This window comes from Palaemon carinicauda, chromosome 7, assembly GCF_036898095.1.
Source record: "Palaemon carinicauda isolate YSFRI2023 chromosome 7, ASM3689809v2, whole genome shotgun sequence".
Lineage (NCBI taxonomy): Eukaryota > Metazoa > Arthropoda > Malacostraca > Decapoda > Palaemonidae > Palaemon > Palaemon carinicauda.
The window spans coordinates 171468164-171490027 of NC_090731.1; the positions used below are offsets into that span (position 1 = coordinate 171468164).

Consider the following 21864-nt stretch of genomic DNA (forward strand, 5'->3'; position numbering starts at 1 on the left):
AGGTGCTACAAGCTGGAGTCTGGAAGCGTCTAATGACCTTCGCAGCCCGCTTCCTCAGGGCGTGACCCACAGGAGTCTCGATACGTTTTCTATCGCTCTGTGGTGGCTACACAACAGCTGGTCTAATCTCAGGCTCCTTTTTGGACAGGTAGCAGAAGGTTGAGGGCATTGTTATCAGGTTTTAGTCTGCATGAACGAAAGAAGTATGTCTGGCCCTTATTTCTTTCTTCATCATCCCCTCTACGGGGAGGCAGCATCCTGGTCTCTGCATAGCTGACGTCGAACCTCTGCAGGTAAACCATGCTTCCTTGTGTTCCGAGTATTGAGTCAATACTGTCGCGTCCCCCATACCCTGACGAGGTGGTATTGGGAACGTCCTAACCCAGAGTTCCTTCTGGAACTCCAGGTCAACTGCCTAGGACGGGTCACACTTCTTCCTTCACACACAAGCTTATGTAGGCCACACGGTTCCTTGCGGAGCAAGGAACTTGTGAGGTGCAGGGACTCCTTTTCTCGAGTGCGACTCACTCGGATTCTGAGTCCCCGGGTAAAGCCAAAGCCAGTATGGCTGGGGACTTTCCACCCTACCTAATGGGTAAGTCACCCAATGTAAATAGCGTGGTTTGTATTTCGGTTACGGAACAAATGACAAATTCGAAGATAATTTGTATTTTTCAATATTAATCTTACCCGGTGATCATGTAGCTGCAGCTCTGCTGCCCGACAGAAAAAACCTACGGGCGGGATACGCCAGCGATCGCTATACAGGTGGGGGTGTACAACAACAGCGCCATCTGTCGAGTAGGTACTCTAGTACTTCTTGTCAACAAAGAACCAATTTTCTCTCTGTCGTGCCACCGGCAAGACCTACTTGATACGCTGTTGTTTCTGGAGTTGATTTTCACGCTATTTGGTGATGTATTCTCTCTAGTTATTAGCTTTCGCTGTACAGGAGTAATCATTAATACCTTATCAAGCTTTATTGATTAGATTTTGGATTATTTGTTGACGACTTGGATAGATTTTGGATTTCCCCCTTTGACTAATTCAAGATGTCTGACCCTACTCAAGTCCCCAAGTACAGGCAGTGTAGCGCTAGGGACTGTTCTAGGCGTCTTCCGAAGGCCTCTATAGATCCTCACACCGTTTGTTCCAATTGTAGGGGTAAAGCCTGTCAATTGGAAGATCGATGTGAGGAATGCGCTGGGCTTTCGGAATTCGATTTTCAATAATTCCTTAAGAATGCACGTAGGCTAGAGAAGGATAGGATCAGGAGGAGTTCGTCTCGCTCTTTTGATTTTTCCTCTCCCCATGCCCCACAACCTATTCCTTCCCCTGTAGTGGTTACACCCGACCCTTCTACTAGCTCTCAGCAACCCTCGATGGCGGACATGATGCGTGCCATTCAGGCTCTTGGTGACAGAGTTGAGTCATTAGCGAATGACCGCAATCAACTCTTGGCCGACGTCAAAGAGTTGAAGGAGAAAAGTGCAGTGGGAAGTGTAGTGAGTGCAAGTGCTGTGAAAAGTGTCAGTGTTACGCATGAGGGTGCATCTGTTCCTGCCAGTCGTCCTCCCAGTCCGGGACCTCTTGCAAGCTCCCAAGCCCAGGGGAGAAGCAATGTCGAAGGACCAAAGGGTTTGACAGGCCTTGATCAGCGTACAGATGTACCCTCCGTGGTTGCGGACGTATCTTGCAGAGATCGTCCCACCCACAAACAGACGAGTGAGCCCATTCATTCCTCGTCTGCGGAAGAAGTTTCTCGTCAGAAACGCTGGACCAAGGTCTCACGACCTCTCAAGCGCAAGGTCCCTTCTGAGCGAGTCCAACGGCCCAGGTGTAGCCACTGGGTCAGTTCGGACTCGCCGCAGTCTTCCGAAGACTGCACACCTCCCAAGAGAGGTAGAGTGGTTCCGCAGCAGGCAATCACTCCGTCTGTTGCCGCACCAACCGCTGTAGACCCTAAGTGGTCTTTGCTGCAGTCTATGCAGACTCAGCTAGCTTCCTTCATGCAGGAGTATCGTGCTGAGAAGGTTGACACTGCACCCGTTAACCTACAACCTGCCACGGTTGTGCGCTCAGCTGACACTGCGGCTGCCTGCTCCCACACTCCGGCTGTGAGAGCTCCACCACCGATGCGCAGTCGACCCTGCCAGACGCATGTTGACGTTAGCCGACGTGCGGCACCCTCCGTTGACATGCGTGAGCTACCGCATCAGCAGTGGGAAGGTGCTGTCAAGCTGCCGTGTTTTGACGCAATGCGGCAGTCTCCGCAACCCACGGCAGTCCCCACCACGCACCACCACTCCGCTTTTGTTGTTGCCAGCTCTCAGACTGACCAGCAGCGGCATGATGTTGGATCCAGTGCAGCTACGCATGCACCCGTGCTGCCGGATTCAGCTGTTCAGCTTTCTTCTCCTCCTTTGCCGCTTCCTCCTCAGCATTCGGATGAAGGAATCTCTGATGACGACGAAGCTGCGCATTTGGACGATCAACGCTCCGACATAGATGAACCCAAGACTACGCCTCCCTCCTTAGACTTTAGGAAAGTCCTTGCCCTGTTTAAGGAGTTGTATCCGGACCAGTTTGTGTCTGCAGCCCCACGCTCACCTCCCTCTGAGTTCGCTTTAGGCATGCAGTCAGCAGCTCCTGCCTTTACGAAGCTCGTACTCGCGCGCTCATCCAAGAGAGCTTTACGGGTACTGGGAGAGTGGTTGCAGGCCAAGAAGCAACTTGGGAAGACATCCTTCATCTTTCCCCCGACCAAGCTTGCTTCCAAATCTAGCGTCTGGTATGCCACGGGAGAAGTTCTCGGCTTGGGAGTTCCTGCCTCTGCCCAGGGCGACTTCTCAAGTCTGGTAGACTCTCCCCGCAGACTGGCTATGAGACGCTCCAAGATTTGCTGGACCTTTTCGGACATGGACCATCTTTTAAAGGGAGTTTTCCGTGCGTTTGAGATCTTCAACTTCCTGGACTGGTGTTTGGGAGCGTTGAGCAGAAAGACCTCCCCTTCGGATAAGGACTCTGCCATGCTCATAATGTCATGCATGGACAAAGCCATTCGGGATGGGTCTGGCGAGCTTGCGGCTTCTTTCGTGTCTGGAGTTCTTAAGAAGCGAGATCACCTTTGCTCCTTCTTGTCGGCGGGGATCACACCATGTCAGAAGTCAGAGCTGATGTTTGCTCCGCTATCCAAGTGTCTCTTTCCTGAAGAGCTGATCAAGGGGATTGCCGCCTCGTTGATCCAGAAAGACACCCATGACCTGGTGGCGTCATCCGCACGTAAAGTCACAGCTTTACCTTCCGTGCCTAGACCTAGGATGGACACACCAGCGTCTAGGTTCATTCCGCCCTTTCGTGGCAGAACCTCCAGCAGAGGAGGTACCCGTGCCGATAGTCAACGTGGCAAAAAGAAGAAAGGTTCCAAGTCCTCAAAAGGCAGAGTCTGACTGCCATCTTCTCCAGACAGCAGTGGGAGCCAGGCTCAAGAACTACTGGCAGGCCTGGGAGAACAGGGGTGCAGACGCACAGTCTGTGAAGTTGCTCAGAGAGGGGTACAGGATTCCATTCTTGCGCAAGCCCCCTCTAGCAACAACTCCCATCGACCTCTCTCCCAGGTACAGAGAAGAGGACAAGAGGCTAGCTTTACAGCAAGAGGTGTCTCTCTTGCTACAAAAGGGAGCGGTAGTCATAGTCCGGGACCATCAATCCCCGGGCTTCTTCAACCGTCTCTTCTTAGTAGCGAAGAAGACAGGAGGGTGGAGACCGGTGCTGGACGTCAGTGCTCTAAATGTCTTTGTCACCAAGCAGACGTTCACCATGGAGACGACGAAGTCGGTGCTAGCATCGGTCAGGAAGGAAGACTGGATGGTCTCGTTAGACCTAAAGGACGCGTACTTTCACGTCCCCATCCACCCAGATTCCCAACCTTTCCTAAGGTTCGTCTTTGGGAAGGTGGTTTACCAGTTCCAAGCCCTGTGCTTTGGCCTAAGCACGGCACCTCTAGTGTTTACCAAACTGATGAGGAATATTGCCAAATTCCTGCATTTGGCAGACATCAGAGCCTCCCTCTATTTGGACGACTGGCTTTTAAGAGCTGCGTCAAATCGTCGCTGTCTGGAGAATCTCAAATGGACTATGGATCTGACCAAGGAATTGGGTCTCCTGGTCAATATAGAAAAGTCCCAACTCGTCCCATCCCAAACTATAGTCTATCTAGGTATGGAGATTCAGAGTCAAGCTTTTCGGGCTTTTCCGTCGGCCCCCAGAATCAGTCAAGCCCAAGAATGCATCCAGAGCATGCTGAAAAGGAACCGATGTTCAGTCAGACAGTGGATGAGTCTAATAGGGACGCTTTCATCGCTGGACCAGTTCATCGCGTTAGGGAGACTCCACCTCCGACCCCTTCAGTATCACCTAGCTGCTCACTGGAGAAAGGACATGACGCTAGAAGCGGTCTCAGTTCCTATATCCGAAGAGATGAAGTCTGCACTGACTTGGTGGAAGAACAACATTCTTCTCAAGGAAGGTCTACCACTGGCTGTTCAGACCCCCGACCACCTTCTCTTCTCGGACGCATCGGACACGGGCTGGGGTGCGACACTGGACGGTCGGGAATGCTCGGGCACGTGGAATCCGGATCAAAGAGCACTACACATCAACTGCAAGGAGCTACTGGCAGTTCATCTGGCCTTGAGAAGCTTCAAGTCCCTCCTTCTAGGCAAGGTGGTGGAGGTGAACTCCGGCAACACTACAGCCTTGGCGTACATCTCCAAGCAAGGAGGGACTCATTCGATGACGTTGTTCGAGATCGCAAGGGACCTCCTCACCTGGTCAAGAGATCGAAAGATTTCGCTTGTAACGAGGTTCATTCAAGGCGACATGAATGTCATGGCAGACCGCCTCAGTCGGAAGGGTCAGATCATCCCTACAGAATGGACCCTTCACAAGAATGTTTGCAACAGACTTATGGGCCCTGTGGGGTCAGCCCACCATAGATCTGTTCGCTACCTCGATGACCAAGAGGCTCCCAAATTATTGCTCACCGATTCCGGACCCAGCAGCAGTTCACGTAGATGCCTTTCTTCTGGATTGGTCCCATCTAGACCTTTATGCGTTCCCCCCGTTCAAGATTGTCAACAAGGTACTGCAGAAGTTCGCCTCTCACGAAGGGACAAGGTTGACGTTGGTTGCTCCCCTCTGGCCCGCGAGAGAATGGTTCACCGAGGTACTGCAATGGCTAGTAGACGTTCCCAGGACTCTTCCTCTAAGAGTGGACCTTCTGCGTCAGCCGCACGTAAAGAAGGTACACCCAAGCCTCCACGCTCTTCGTCTGACTGCCTTCAGACTATCGAAAGACTCTCAAGAGCTAGAGGCTTTTCGAAGGAGGCAGCCAGAGCGATTGCCAGAGCAAGGAGGACATCCACTCTCAAGGTCTACCAGTCAAAATGGGAAGTCTTCCGAAGCTGGTGCAAGGCGAATTCAGTATCCTCAACCAGTACCTCTGTAACGCAGATAGCTGACTTCCTTTTACACCTAAGGAAGGTAAGATCCCTATCAGCTCCTACGATCAAAGGTTACAGAAGCATGTTGGCAGCAGTCTTCCGCCACAGAGGCTTAGATCTTTCCAACAACAAAGATCTACAGGACCTCCTTAAGTCTTTTGAGACCTCAAAGGAGCGTCGGTTAGCCACACCAGGTTGGAACTTAGACGTGGTTTTAAGGTTCCTGATGTCAGCAAGGTTCGAACCGCTTCAATCAGCCTCTTTTAAAGATCTCACTTTGAAGACTCTTTTCCTCGTTTGCTTAGCAACAGCTAAAAGAGTCAGTGAGATACACGCCTTCAGCAGGAACATAGGATTTACATCTGAAACGGCTACATGTTCCTTACAGCTTGGTTTTTTAGCTAAAAACGAACTCCCTTCTCGTCCTTGGCCCAAATCGTTCGAGATTCCAAGCCTGTCCAGTTTGGTTGGAAACGAACAAGAGAGAGTACTATGCCCAGTAAGAGCTCTTAAGTACTATTTAAGACGTACGAAGCCATTACGAGGACAATCAGAAGCTTTATGGTGTTCTATTAAGAAACCTTCTTTACCGATGTCGAAGAACGCAGTTTCTTATTACATCAGACTTTTGATTAGAGAAGCCCATTCTCATCTGAATGAGGAAGACCATGCTTTGCTGAAGGTAAGGACACATGAAGTTAGAGCTGTCGCTACTTCAGTGGCCTTCAAACAGAACCGATCTCTGCAGAGTGTAATGGATGCAAGCTATTGGAGAAGCAAGTCAGTGTTCGCATCATTTTACCTTAAAGATCTCCAGTCTCTTTACGAGAACTGCTACACCCTGGGACCATTCGTAGCAGCGAGTGCAGTAGTAGGTGAGGGCTCAACCACTACATTCCCATAATCCCATAACCTTTTTTAATCTTTCTCTTGAAATGCTTTTTATTGTTGTTTTTGGGTTGTACGGAAGGCTAAGAAGCCTTTCGCATCCTTGTTGATTTGGCGGGTGGTCAAATTCTTTCTTGAGAAGCGCCTAGATTAGAGGTTGTGATGAGGTCCTTTAGTATGGGTTGCAGCCCTTCATACTTCAGCACCTAGGAGTCGCTCAGCATCCTAAGAGGATCGCGAGGCTCAGTAAGGAAGACGTACTTAAAAAGGCAGAGTAATGATTCAAGTCGACTTCCTTACCAGGTACTTATTAATTTTATGTCTGTTATTTTGAATAACTGCTAAAATGAAATACGGGATACTTAGCTTCTAATGTTAACATGTATGCTGGTCTCCACCCACCCCCCTGGGTGTGAATCAGCTACATGATCACCGGGTAAGATTAATATTGAAAAATGTTATTATCCTTAGTAAAATAAATTTTTGAATATACTTACCCGGTGATCATGAATTAAAGGACCCTCCCTTCCTCCCCATAGAGACCCAGTGGACCGAGGAGAAAATTGGTTCCTTGTTGACAAGAAGTACTAGAGTACCTACTCGACAGATGGCGCTGTTGTTGTACACCCCCACCTGTATAGCGATCGCTGGCGTATCCCGCCCGTAGGTTTTTTCTGTCGGGCAGCAGAGCTGCAGCTACATGATCACCGGGTAAGTATATTCAAAAATTTATTTTACTAAGGAAAATAACATTTTTCCTAACCATACAAACCTTAGCTATTTACACATATTTGCCCGCCAGCCCTGTCCCCCAAGACAAGTCCTACCTCTAAGTGAAAGCGAGAATTCATCTGTGTGTGAGGGGGGGGGAGGGGTAGCTAGCTACCACTCCCCTACCCCCCCCCCCCCCCCCCCCCGCTAACTAGCGCGGGGGTAATTCACCCTCGTTAAATTCTAATGGCTCGCCATTTCAGCTGCGCTAAAAGGTAAACCCAATGTAAATAGCTAAGGTTTGTATGGTTAGGAAAAATACAAATTATTTTCGGATTTGTCATATTTAAATTTTTTTTGCAGATTTTTGATAATTTTTTGAAAAACTTCAGGCATTTTCCAAGAGAATGAGACCAACCTGACCTCTCTATGACAAAAATTATGGCTGTTTGAGCAATTTAGAAAAAATATACTGCAAAATGTTCTTAAAAAAAAATAATCCTTGCGAGTTAAGGGTTGGAAATTTCCTAAATAGCCTGGGGGTAAAAGGTTTAATGAGAGTACAGTATGATTTCAGGGAAGCTGGAAACGCTGCTGTTAAAAATTAAAAGAGGGTTAAGGGGAATCCCCTCCTCCATCTACACTAAAAAGCCACTTTGACTTCAGCCACCAAGCTGTGCAAACATACTCATGGTCTCCATAACTTGGCTGGTTTAATCTCTTCGTTTTCTCTTTACAGAGCAAGTTATGATTGCGTTATAAAAGCCTGTCTTTCTTCCAAATCGGTGGAAGTAGTTACTTTCAAGGCTTTCTATATTCCTGAGTTCTCAAATTTGTGGTAGATCTATCTATCTATATACCTAGGCACTTCCCCCAATTTTGGGGGTAGCAAAAAAAAAAAAAAAAAATCGATAAAATCAATATATTATTGTCACAGATTTAGAAAAACTAGCAATTCCGGTTTCCGTTTAGCATTTAATCCTATAACGCAGAGATATACTGATTTTCATAAGACTCATCGGTTTTATAATATTGTCTTTGATTTCAATTTGATTTCTAGTCTTGAACCCAGCATTGCACCTCATAAACAAGAATCTTTATGTTCAGGTTTTGAAGTTGGCCTAATTAATCCATAACTCTCCTATCCATAAATATATGGGTTTTTAACCCTTTTACCCCCAGGCTATTTGGAAATTTCCAACCCTTAACCCCCAAGGGGTTATTTTTTTCCCAGCACATTTTGCAGTATATTTTTTTCAAATTGCTCTAACAGCCTTAATTTGTCACAGAGAGGTCAGGTTGGTCTCATTCTCTTGGAAAATGCCTGAATTTTCTCAAAAAAAAATTATAAAATCTAAAAACAAATTTTTTTAGCATTTTTTTGCAAGGACGTACCGGTACGTCCATGGGGGTAAAGGGATGGCTTTTGCGAAACGTACCAGTACGTCCTTTGGGGGTAAAAGGGTTAATGTAATAATTCATTTGGTATCAGTCAAAAGTATCATTTAGATCAAGAATAATAATTTAGAGACAAGCTACATTCTGTTATTTACGATAGCTTTAGTAATGCGGAGTCTCGTATTTCAAACTGTATTTTGAGATGGTTTGTTATAAGCAGTCTAGAACAGGTTTGTAAATCTCAACCATGGTACATACATACATATACCAAGGTACTTCCCCCAATTTTGGGGGGTAGCCGACATCAACAAATGAAACAAAAACAAAAAAGGAGATCTCTACTCTCTACATTCCTCCCAGCCTAACAAGGGATTCAACTGAGTTCAGCTGGTACTGCTAGGGTGCCACAGCCCACCCTCCCCCGTTATCCACCACAGATGAAGCTTATAATGCTGAATCCCCTACTGCTGCTACCTCCGCGGTCATCTAAGGCATCGGAAGAAGCATGGTATATTGCTTTTGATTAAATTTATCCTATTATTATTATTATTATTATTATTATTATTATTATTATTATTATTATTATTATTAATTGCTAAGCTACAACCCTATTTGAAAAAGCAGGATGCTATAAGCCCAGGGGCTCCAACAGGGAAAATAACCTAGTGAGGAAAGGAAACAAGGGAAAATAAAATATTTTAAGAACAGTAACATTAAGATAAATATCTCCTATATATACCATAAAAACTTTAACAAAACAAGAGGAAGAGAAATAAGATAGAATAGTGTCCCTGAGTGTACCCTTAAGCAAGAGAACTCAAACCCAAGACAGTGAAGACCAGGGTAAAGAGGTTATGGTACTACCCAAGACTAGAGAAGAATGGTTTGATTTTGGAGTGTCCTTCTCCTAGAAGAGCTGCTTACCATAGCTGGAGTCTCTTCTACCCTTACCAAGAAGAAAGTGGCCACTGAACAGTTACAGTGTAGTAACCCCTTTCCTTTACTGGCATCTTATCTCCAGTAGGCCGAGTGTGTGAGTTAGCAATATGAACATGAGGAGATGTTCATAGAATCAGTTTTAATAATAAAATATACATGCCCACCCTCCTCCCCATTGCCTCATGATATCAAAGGTCTAGGGATAAATTCCATTTGGAAACTGAAGGGACAAGGAAACAATGAATTGTTAGTTCTGCAATTCTTGCCACTTACTGCCAGAATATTCAATTCCTTTACTAAGGCCATTTTGTTAAAGGTGAAGAAAACGTGGAAAACGTAAATTTTTTTCTAAATTTTACGTGTAAATGTTAGTTAACCAGAGCTTCTGGAGAAGAAATATGAACATCAGATGAGTATAGAAATAAGATAATTTTATTAGAATTGTTTTTAGTGAAAAGTAAAAGTTAGTATTTAAAATAGTTTGAACATTTTGAAGAATGAATGGGGTTAAGGTCAAAGACGACCATACATACATACATATACCAAGGCACTTCCCCCAATTTTGGGGGGTAGCTGACATCAACAAAAGAAACAAAACAAAAACGACGACCATGTAAGGTCAATAACGGCTAATGTTATACAAATTAAATGGGCGGGATTACCTCTTGTTTCATTGAATATTTTTCCAACAGAATTTGGCACCTTTTGGTCCAGCTACACAATGCTCAAGCTGATTCTCTTTCATCACTGGATAGAGGCCCTTTTGGAAGTGATCTAGATGGCTTGTGGCAAAATCACCCAAATCCTCTTGTGGCTTATGGACTACAGGCAGTACCTACCTCTGGATGGCAATGGGTAAATATATAATTCTAAACTCTTTTACATAGTTTACTTTGCATGTCTATTACAAATCAACGTTTTACAAATTTAGTTATGCGAACAAAAATGGGATATTGATTAATGAAATTATTCCGCTATACATATCATGGTTTTCATATTGCTTTTCTCGATGTTTGTTGATTGTTGACGTCAATCCTTAAACTGAAAAATTCATGCTTTAAATTACAAACCATTATTTTACAATTTTCAATATTAAACTTACCCGATGATCATATAGCTGTCAGCTCTGCTGCCCGACAGAAAAACCTACGGGCGGAATACGCCAGCGATCGCTATACAGGTGGGAGTGTACATCAACAGCGCCATCTGTCAAGTAGGTACTCAAGTACTCGATGTCAACACAGAACCAATTTTCTCTCTGTCGTGCCACTGGCAAGACCTACTAAATACGCTGTTACTAACTGGATTTGTTTTCACAACTATTTGGTGAAGTACACTATTCCAGTTTTGAGCTTTCGCTATGCAGGGGTTTTATCTTCATTTCAAAACTTGAACTCGTTTTGGATAGATTTAATTATGGTGACAAAGAGAGTATGGACTCTCTTTCACTTTTAAATGGCCGACCCTTCCCTTAGACGGAAGTGTGTTTAGGTTTTTAGTAATTTTGCTTAACACGTTATAGATCTATATATTTTATATCTCTCCGCCTTTATTAGGCCTCTTCGATTAACTTTCCTTTTTTTATAAACATATAAAAATAAATTTTTTATGTTTTGTTTATATGCGACCTTTCCTGATAGTAGGCGGTCCTAACTTGGAACCGAAGTTAATCAACGTTGAGCCCGTTATATCGTATTTACCCTTTAAAGAATTTAAAACTTTTTAAATTTAATGTTTTATGAAAGAATTTCTTTGATAGTCTCGTATTGTTTTCAAAGATGAACTAACGTTTAGTTTTTTAGTCTACACAGTTGTTGACGTTCAGGACGTTCAACTTGCGCTCTATCGTTACGATAGAGAGAGAGTGTATCACGGTTTCACTTTGCAGTAAGAGTAAACCGATTCTAGCGTTTCGTTCATTCTTTCTTAGCTTAAATGGTTTAAATTCTAAATTAAAGGAACTTTTTATTTGGAAAACCTTCCTTTAGCAAATAACATGTTTTGACGATATATTATTGGGCTCTTCTCTCAGGTGTGAAATCTAGAGAGAAAGAGAGAGATAGAGACGGAGGGAGAGAGAGGAGAAAAAACGTTGCGTTCAAGCGGGTAACGTTGTTCTCGTTTTACTCTCCTCCCTAGTCGCTGTAGGGGAAGAAGGTAAAACGTTTCTAGGGTTTTATTCTTGTTCCCAGGCTATGTGCGGTGAGAGATTGTAAACGTAGTTTATTTGAACTAGTGTTTAGTCTCTTTCGCAGCCACTGAATTCTTTATCTTTATATATGTTTTCTGTTGCATTTTACGACTGTTTTCGCAATTACTACCTTTTAATGAAGGGTAGGATTGCGTGTTTCAGGTAGAAATCAGTAAAAGTTTCGATTTCAGTGAAATAAGTGCAAAACAGAAAATCAAAGTGATAAAGTGATATGCGCAAAGTGTTACAGTGTTGCGTCCGAGGGTTCGTCTGTTCGTGCCTGTCGTTCACCTAGTCCGGGACCTCTTGCAAGCTCCCAAGCCCAGGGGAGAAGTAATGTCGAACGACTTATGGGTTCGTCAGGCCTTGATCAACGAACAGACGTTTTTCCCTCCGTGGTTTCGGGCGTATCTACCCAAGATCGCCCCACCCACACAAAGACGAGAGAGCCCATTTACTTCTCGTCTGCGGAAGAGGTTTCTCGTAAGAAACCTTGGACCAAGGTCTCGCAGCTTATTAAGTGCAAGTCGGTCCCTTCCGCGCAAGTCCAACGGCCCAGGTGTAGCCACTGGGTCAGCTCGGACTCGCTGCAGTCTTCCGACGACTGCACACCTCCTAAGAGAGGTAAAGCGGTACCGCAACAGGCAGTAACACCGTCTGTTGCCGCACCTGCTGCTGTAGACCCTAAGTGGTCTTTGCTACAGTCTATGCAGACACAGTTAGCATCTTTTTTGCAGGAGTATCGTGCGGAGAAGGTTGACGCTGCACCCGTTAGCCTACAACCTACCACGGTTGTGCGCCCAGCAGACGCTGTGGCTGCCTGCTCCCACACTCCAGCTGTGAGAGCTCCTCCACCCATGCGCAGTCGACCCTGCCAGACGCATGCTGACGTTCACAGACGCACGGAACCCTCCGTTGACGTGCGTGTGCTACCACAACAACAGGAGGGTGGAGTTAAGCTGCCGTGTTTTGACACGGTGCGTCAGCCTCCGCAACCCACTGTGGTTACCGCCACTCGCCCGCAGCAGACTAGTCAGTCAGGAGTTGAGGCTTCCCCACACAGCTTTGGTTGTTGCCAGCTCACAGACTGTCAAGCCGTTACATGACGTTGCCTTCTGGTCTGCTACTAATGCACCAGTGCTGTATGTCCTCACGCACCTGTTGTGGTTGACAGTTCAGTTTTTGACAGTTCACAGACTGTCAAGCAGTTACATAACGTTGCCTTCTGGTCTGCTGCTAATGCACCAGTGAGACCCTCACTGAGATAACCTAGCTTTTCTCGGACAAGGTTCCTGTAGATGAGAAAGTGCTGTTCTCCCTCCTACTGATATTCCTTTGAGGACTCTGTCATTTGGAGAGGAGCCTTAAGCTGCTTAGCCTCCTATGGACCTTAATTAAATCATGATGATTTTTTTTTAAGGATCTTCGTCCGGATCTTGTAACTGCTGCTCCTCGTTCGCCTCACGTCAGAACTTACACTAGGCCTAGCTACTTCGAAGCCGTTGTTGTTAAGCTAGTGCTCTCTCGCTCTCCTAGAGAGCGTTTCGTCGGCTAGGCGACTGGTTTTTGCACCAGGAGGAGTTTTAGGGATACAGCCTTTTGATTTCCCTTCTTTTTATCTGGCTTATAGAGCGAGAGTCTGATAGGACACGAGAGAAGTTCTCAGCTTGGGAGTTCATGCCTCTGCCCAGGTAGACTTCTCAATTCTGGTAGACTCGGCCAGGCGCATAGCCAGGAGACGCTCCAGTTGTTTATAGGTCAGCTTCTCAACTTTTGTCGAGCCTTTGAAGTTTTGCTGTACTATTATGTCACACATAACAAGGCTTCCAGGGATGGTAAATGGTTCCGCTTCAGTCGCTAACCCCGTCTGTTGCCACACCTGCTCCCGTAGACCCTTATGGGCTTTGCTGCAAGACATGCAGTCCAAGCTTGTGTCCTTGATAGAGGACTTCTTACGGAGAAGAACCTTCTGGCCAACAACCTTCCTACCGGTTGGTTGTGCGCCCTGTTGACGCTGAGGTATCCTACTCGCGTCCGCCAGTTGAGGTGGTTCCTCCACCGATGCGACCCAGTGTGGGTTGCCAGTCGCACGTTGACGTTAAGCGACGCTCGGAGGTGGTTGTTGACGTTCAGTGTGTCACTAGGAAGACGTTCAACAACCAGCAGAGGTGACTTGTTGTGACGCAGTGCGTCAACCTCAGCAACCCGGTAGGGTGTTGACTGCACAACCCTGACAGTCTAGACAGTTTCGGGTTGACGCTGTACTTCCTCGCGTCCCCATAGTTGTTGACAGTTCACAGACTGTGCAGCAGTACCATGATATTGCGTCCGGCTCCGTCATGCATCCACCAGTGAGACCGGATTCAGCGAGTCAGTTGTTGCCCACTCCGTTGCCGTTTCCTCATCAGTTTCGGATGAGGAACCCTCTGATGAGGACGTTGCTGAACAAGACGATCAAACCCCAGCCCTGCTATCCATCCAGAAGATGCTGAAGAAGGAACGCTGCCCTGTCAGGCTGTGGATGAGTCTGGTAAGGACACTGTCATCCGTGGTTCAATTTGTGTCACTAGGAAGACTACACCTCCGCCCTCTTCTATACCATCTAGCTTTTCACTGGAAAAAGGACAAGACGCTAGAAGCGGTCTCGATCCCAGTTTCCGGAAAGATAAAGTCTGGTCTGACTTGGTGAAAGGACTTTATCAACCTTAGAAAGGGTCTTCCCCTGACTGTTCAGACTCCCAACCACGTTCTCTTCTCGGACGCATCGGACGTAGGCTGGGGTGCAACATTAGACGGTAGGGAATGCTCGGGATTATGGAACTCGAGTCAAAGGACAATGCATTTCAACTGCAAGAAGCTACTGGCAGTACGTCTGACCTGGAAAAGCTTCAGGTCTCTCCTTCAAGGCAAGTGGTGGAGGTGAACTCGGACAACACACGGCTTTGACGTACATCTCCAAGCAAGGAGGGACCTACTCTCTGACATGGTACGAGATCGCAAGGGACCTCCTCACCTGGTCAAAAGGTCTAGACTTTTCACTAGTAACGAGGTTCATCCAAGGCAACTTGAATGTCATAGCAGATTGTCTCAGTCGGAACGGACAAATAATTCCAACAGAATGGACCCTCCACAAGGATGTATGCAAGAGACTTTGGGCCACCTGGGGCCAGCCAACCATAGATCTCTTCGCAACCTCGATGACCAAGAGGCTCCCAATAGTTTGCTCACCTATCCCGGACCCAGCAGTAGTTCATATAGATGCCTTTCTACTAGATTGGTCACATCTAGATCTATATGCATTCCCTCCGTTCAAGATTGTCAACAAGGTACTGCAGAAGTTCGCCTCTCACGAAGGGACAAGGTTGACGCTAGTTGCTTCCCTCTGGCCCGCGAGAGAATGACTCACCGAGGTACTTCAATGGCTAGTAGACTTTCCCTGAACACTTCCCCTAAGGGTGGACCTTCTACGTCAGCCACGCGTAAAGAAGGTACACCAAGGCCTCCACGCTCTTCGTCTGACTGCCTTCAGACTATCGAAAGACTCGAGAGCTAGAGGCTTTTCGAAGGAGGCAACCAGAGCGTTTGCTAGAGCAAGGAGAACATCCACTCTTAGAATCTACCAATCGAAGTGGGAAATCTTCCGAAACTGGTGCAAGTCAGTATCCGTATCCTCGACCAGTACCTCTGTAACTCAAATAGCTGACTTTCTTTTATATCTGAGGAAAGAACGATCTCTTTCAGCTCCCACTATCAAGGGTTACAGAAGCATGTTGGCATCAGTCTTCCGTCACAGAGGCTTAGATCTTTCCAACAATAAAGATCTACAGGACCTCCTTAAGTCTTTTGAGACCACGAAGGAGCGTCGTTTGGTTACACCTGGTTGGAATTTAGACGTGGTACTAAGATTCCTTATGTCAGACAGGTTCGAACCGCTTCAATCAGCCTCCCTGAAAGATCTCACCTTTAAGACTCTTTTCCTGATATGCTTAACCACAGCTAAAAGAGTCAGTGAGATTCATGCCTTCAGCAAGAACATTGGATTCTCATCCGAAACGGCTACATGTTCTACAACTTGGTTTTCTAGCCAAACACGAGCTGCCTTCTCGGCCTTGACCAATATCGTTCGATATTCCAAACTTATCGTATGGTTGGAAATGAACTAGAAAGAGTATTATGTCCTGTAAGAGCTCTTAAGTTCTATTTAAAAACCTTTACGAGGCCCGTCTGAAGCTTTATGGTGTTCAGTTAAGAATCCATCTTTGCCTATGTCAGAGAATGCTTTATCCTATTTTATCAGACTGTTAATACGAGAAGCTCATTCCCATCTGAATGAGGAAGACCAAGCTTGGCTGAAGGTAAGGACACACGAAGTTAGAGCTGTCGCAACTTCCGTGGCCTTTAAACAAAATAGATCTCTGCAAAGTATATTCGACGCAACCTATTGGAAAAGCAAATCAGTGTTCGCGTCTTTTATCTTAAGAATGTCCAGTCTCTTTACGAGAACTGCTACACTCTGGGACCATTCGTAGCAACGAGTGCAGTAGTGGTGAGGGCTCGACCACTACAATTCCCTAATTCCATAACCTTTTTAATCTTTCTCTTGAAATGTTTTATTATTCTTTTTGGGTTGTCCGGAAGGCTAAGAAGCCTTTCGCATCCTACTTGATTTGGCGGGTGGTCAAAGTCATTTCTTGAGAAGCGCCTAGATTAGAGGTTTTGATGAGGACCTTTAGTATGGGTTGCAACCCTTCATACTTCAGCTCCTAGGAGTCGCTCAGCATCCTATGAGGATCGCGAGGCTCAGTAAGGAAGACGTACTTAAAAAGGCAGAGTAATTGTTCAAGTCGACTTCCTTACCAGGTACTTATTTATTTTATGTTTGTTATTTTGAATAACTGCTAAAATGAAATACGGAATACTTAGCTCATAATAATGTCAACATGTAATGCTGGTCTCTACCCACCCCCCTGGGTGTGAATCAGCTATATGATCATCGGGTAAGTTTAATATTGAAAAATGTTATTTTCATTAGTAAAATAAATTTTTGAATATACTTACCCGATGATCATAAATTAAAGGACCCACCCGTCCTCCCCAATAGAGACCCAGTGGACCGAGGAGAAAATTGGTTCTGTGTTGACATCGAGTACTTGAGTACCTACTTGACAGATGGCGCTGTTGATGTACACCCCCACCTGTATAGCGATCGCTGGCGTATTTTGTCCTTAGGTTTTTCTGTCGGGCAGCAGAGCTGACAGCTATATGATCATCGGGTAAGTATATTCAAAAATTTATTTTACTAATGAAAATAACATATTTGGTTATGTGAACAAAAATGGGATATTACATACATACATATACCAAAGGCACTTCCCCCAATTTTGGGGGGTAGCCGACATCAACAAGAAACAAAAACAAAAACAAAAAAGGGGACCTCTACTCTCTACGTTCCTCCAGCCTAACCAGGGACTCAGCCGAGTTCAGCTGGTACTGCTAGGGTGCCACAGCCCAACCTCCCACATTTCCACCACAGATGAAGCTTCATACTGCTGAGTCCCCTACTGCTGCTACCTCCGTGGTCATCTAAGGCACCGGAGGAAGCAGCAGGGCCTACCGGAACTGCGTCACAATCGCTCGCCATTCATTCCTATTTCTAGCACGCTCTCTTGCCTCTCTCACATCTATCCTCCTATCACCCAGAGCTTTCTTCACACCATCCATCCACCCAAACCTTGGCCTTCCTCTTGTACTTCTCCCATCAACTCTTGCATTCATCACCTTCTTTAGCAGACAGCCATTTTCCATTCTCTCAACATGGCCAAACCACCTCAACACATTCATATCCACTCTAGCCGCTAACTCATTTCTTACACCCGTTCTCTCCCTCACCACTTCGTTCCTAACCCTATCAACTCGAGATACACCAGCCATACTCCTTAGACACTTCATCTCAAACACATTCAATTTCTGTCTCTCCATCACTTTCATTCCCCACAACTCCGATCCATACATCACAGTTGGTACAATCACTTTCTCATATAGAACTCTCTTTACATTCATGCCCAACCCTCTATTTTTTACTACTCCCTTAACTGCCCCCAACACTTTGCAACCTTCATTGACTCTCTGACGTACATCTGCTTCCACTCCACCATTTGCTGCAACAACAGACCCCAAGTATTTAAACTGATCCACCTCCTCAAGTAACTCTCCATTCAACATGACATTCAACCTTGCACCACCTTCACTTCTCGTACATCTCATAACCTTACTCTTACCCACATTAACTCTCAACTTCCTTCTCTCACACACCCTTCCAAATTCTGTCACTAGTCAGTCAAGCTTCTCTTCTGTGTCTGCTACCAGTACCGTATCATCCGCAAACAACAACTGATTTACCTCCCATTCATGGTCATTCTCGCCTACTAGTTTTAATCCTCGTCCAAGCACTCGAGCATTCACCTCTCTCACCACTCCATCAACATACAAGTTAAACAACCACGGCGACATCACACATCCCTGTCTCAGCCCCACTCTCACCGGAAACCAATCGCTCACTTCATTTCCTATTCTAACACATGCTTTACTACCTTTGTAGAAACTTTTCACTGCTTGCAACAACCTTCCACCAACTCCATATAACCTCATCACATTCCACATTGCTTCCCTATCAACTCTATCATATGCTTTCTCCAGATCCATAAACGCAACATACACCTCCTTACCTTTTGCTAAATATTTCTCGCATATCTGCCTAACTGTAAAAATCTGATTCATACAACCCCTACCTCTTCTAAAACCACCCTGTACTTCCAAGATTGCATTTTCTGTTTTATCCTTAATCCTATTAATCAGTACTCTACCATACACTTTTCCAACTACACTCAACAAACTAATACCTCTTGAATTACAACACTCATGCACATCTCCCTTACCCTTATATAGTGGTACAATACATGCACAGACCCAATCTACTGGTACCATTGACAACACAAAACACACATTAAACAATCTCACCAACCATTCAAGTACAGTCACACCCCCTTCCTTCAACATCTCAGCTTTCACACCATCCATACCAGATGCTTTTCCTACTCTCGTTTCATCTAGTGCTCTCCTCACTTCCTCTATTGTAATCTCTCTCTCATTCTCATCTCCCATCACTGGCACCTCAACACCTGGAACAGCAATTATATCTGCCTCCCTATCATCCTCAACATTCAGCAAACTTTCAAAATATTCCGCCCACCTTTTCCTTGCCTCCTCTCCTTTTAACAACCTTCCATTTCCATCTTTCACTGTCTCTTCAATTCTTGCGCCGGCCTTCCTTACTCTCTTCACTTCTTTCCAAAACTTCTTCTTATTCTCTTCATATGACTGACCCAGTCCCTGACCCCACCTCAGGTCAGCTGCCCTCTTTGCCTCACGTACCTTGCGCTTTACTTCCACCTTTTTCTCTCTATATTTTACATACTTCTCTATACTATTACTCTGCAGCCATTCTTCAAAAGCCCTCTTTTTCTCTTCCACTTTTACCTTCACTCCTTCATTCCACCATTCACTGCCCTTCCTCATGCTGCCTCCTACGACCTTCTTGCCACATACATCACTTGCAATCCCAACAAAATTTTCTTTTGCTAACTTCCACTCCTCCTCTAAATTACCAGTTTCTCTTACTCTCACCTCGTCATATGCCATTTTCAACCTTTCCTGATATTTACTTTTTACCCCCGGTCTTATTAGCTCTTCAACCCTCACTAGCTCCCTTTTACATCCACCTACTCTATTCCCCCACTCTTTTGCTACAACTAATTTTCCTTCCACCAAAAAATGATCAGACATACCGTTAGCCATACCCCTAAACACGTGCACGTCTTTCAATCTTCCAAACATTCTTTTCGTTATCAACACATAATCCATTAATGCCCTTTCTACTACTCTTCCATTTGCCACTCTTACCCATGTATACTTATTTTTATCTTTCTTTTTAAAAAAGCTAGCACTTATTACCATCTCTTGTTCAACACACATATCTACCAGTCTCTCACCACTCTCATTTTCACCTGGTACGCCATACTTTCCAATGACACCTTCTACCTCTCCAGCGCCCACTCTAGCATTTAAGTCACCCATAACAACTACATAATTCCTTCTACCCAGTCCTTCTACACACCTAGTTAATTCATTCCAGAACTCATTCCGCTCTCCTTCACTTTTCTCACTACCTGGCCCATACGCACTGACAAACGCCCAACATTCCCTACCCAACCTAACCCTTACCCACATTAACCTAGATGATATCTCCTTCCATTCCACTACTTTACCTGTCATCCATTCACTCAGCAATAAAGCCACACCCTCTCTCGCTCTTCCCCTTTCAATCCCAGACACTCTACCAGACATTTCACCAAACATCATATTGATTAATGAAATTATTCCGCTATACATCTCATGGTATTCATATTGCTTTTCTCTATGTTTGTTGATTGTTTACGTCAACCCTTAAACTGAAAAATTTCCTGTTTTCTTTCTGTGTAATGGCCTTATCCCTCTATTATAGTATTGGGATCATATGGTGGTGTATCACAATACTGCTGTGCGGATAGATTACAGTATATTCCTTTGTCTTTCAGTTATCTCATCGTGATAGAGGATAAAAGATTTTGGTTTTAAGAAATTCTATAAAAAACAAATTATTATTTCAAATTAAGGGTACATCATCATCTGGCTTCTCTGTGACTTCTTGGGAGGGTTGTTCAAGGATTCATTGCTGCTAATGTTAGTTTATTATGCCTGTTGCATAAGATTTTTCATAACTCTGACCATCCTTTACATCCAGATCTCCCTGGACAATTCTATCCTGTTCATAATACTAGGCAGGCAGTTAATTCTGATAGCCAGGCCTTCTCCATCATGAGGCTCCATACTACACAGTATTCTAGAAGTTTTATTCCAGCTGTTACCAAGTTGTGGAATGATCTTCTTAATCGGGTAGTTTGAATCAGTAGAACTTCAAAAGTTCAAAGTTGGAGCAAATGTTTTTATGTTGACCAGGCTGACATGAGTCTTTATATACTGTAGTTTATATATGACATATCTGTTTTTTACTTTGATAATAGTTTATATAGGACATATCTGTTTTGACGTTTTCACTGTTTTTAGAATGATTTATTGTTAATTTATTCTCATCATTTATTTATTTCCTTATTTCCTTTCCTCACTGGGCTATTTTTCCCTATTGGAGCCCTTGGGCTTATAGCATCTTGCTTTTCCAACTGGGGTTGTAACTTGGCTAATAATAATAATAATAATGATAATGATCTTCATTATCTGTGTGTCAGGAGCCGGCAGATAAAGTCCGATTCGAATAACCATTTTGAAGATTAATTCCCTCTCAGTTCCTCATAGAAGGATTATCTTCAGTTAGTAGCTGTTTGATAGATCTGATAGATGCTTATTTTCATGCTCCCAATCATCTGATGGACAGGAAATATCTTTCCTTTTCTTGGAAGGGGGTAGATTTATAAGTTTTGTGGCCCATGATTTGGCCTTGCAACAGTGCCATGTGTGGTCAAGGTGGACTTAAGCACAAGCAACAACAAACTGGAATGTATTCGGTGCGGCATAATGCTGCGAAGGTATTTAAATGATTGGTTCATGCTAGCAGAATGGGTAATAGATATAAGGCAAGATCTGATTCACCTATATACTGTAATGTGCATCTTTCTTTGGAATTGTTAGACTTGATGGATGAAAAAAATCTCATCCTTTCTACTTTGGCAAGCTTTTTAGGTTGGGTTTATCCCTCACCAGACAAAATTGCAAGGTAGATGTCCATTACTCAGCTGCTTCAATGTTTTCTGATTTATCAAACTAAATATCTGCAGCTTCTTTTGGGAGTTCTCCTATCAGAAGAAGTTTGTTCGTCACAGCTATTTCTGAGAAATCACTGCATCACTGACAAAGTCCTGATCAGCTATGAGTCAGTTGGGTGTTTTTCTATTCGAGTTAAGCTTAAGAGGAATAAAAGGAAGTATTGATGGATTTGTAGTGTTGGCAGTATTGGCTTCTCTTTCTAGAGACGTCAAACCAGAGTTTGGTGACCTCATGGATAAGTAAGGTAATAGAAAGTTTCATGGTAAACTTTGTAGTTTAAAATGATCTATCTAGTGAACATTAAAGGCTTCAGTTTCCCCGAGTGCAATAACTCAAATTTTACAAAATCTGAAAAAT

The 21864-nt window shown here is 44.7% G+C and overlaps 1 protein-coding gene across 1 annotated transcript in view; it reads left to right on the forward strand.

Annotated features, from left to right (window-relative positions):
- Positions 1-21864, forward strand: part of LOC137644176 (uncharacterized) — a 51210-nt gene that overhangs the window by 25700 nt on the left and 3646 nt on the right. The window contains exon 6 of the mRNA XM_068377173.1: positions 10133-10295. Coding sequence (XP_068233274.1) covers positions 10133-10295 — 163 coding nt within the window. The remainder of the gene's footprint in view (positions 1-10132; positions 10296-21864) is intronic.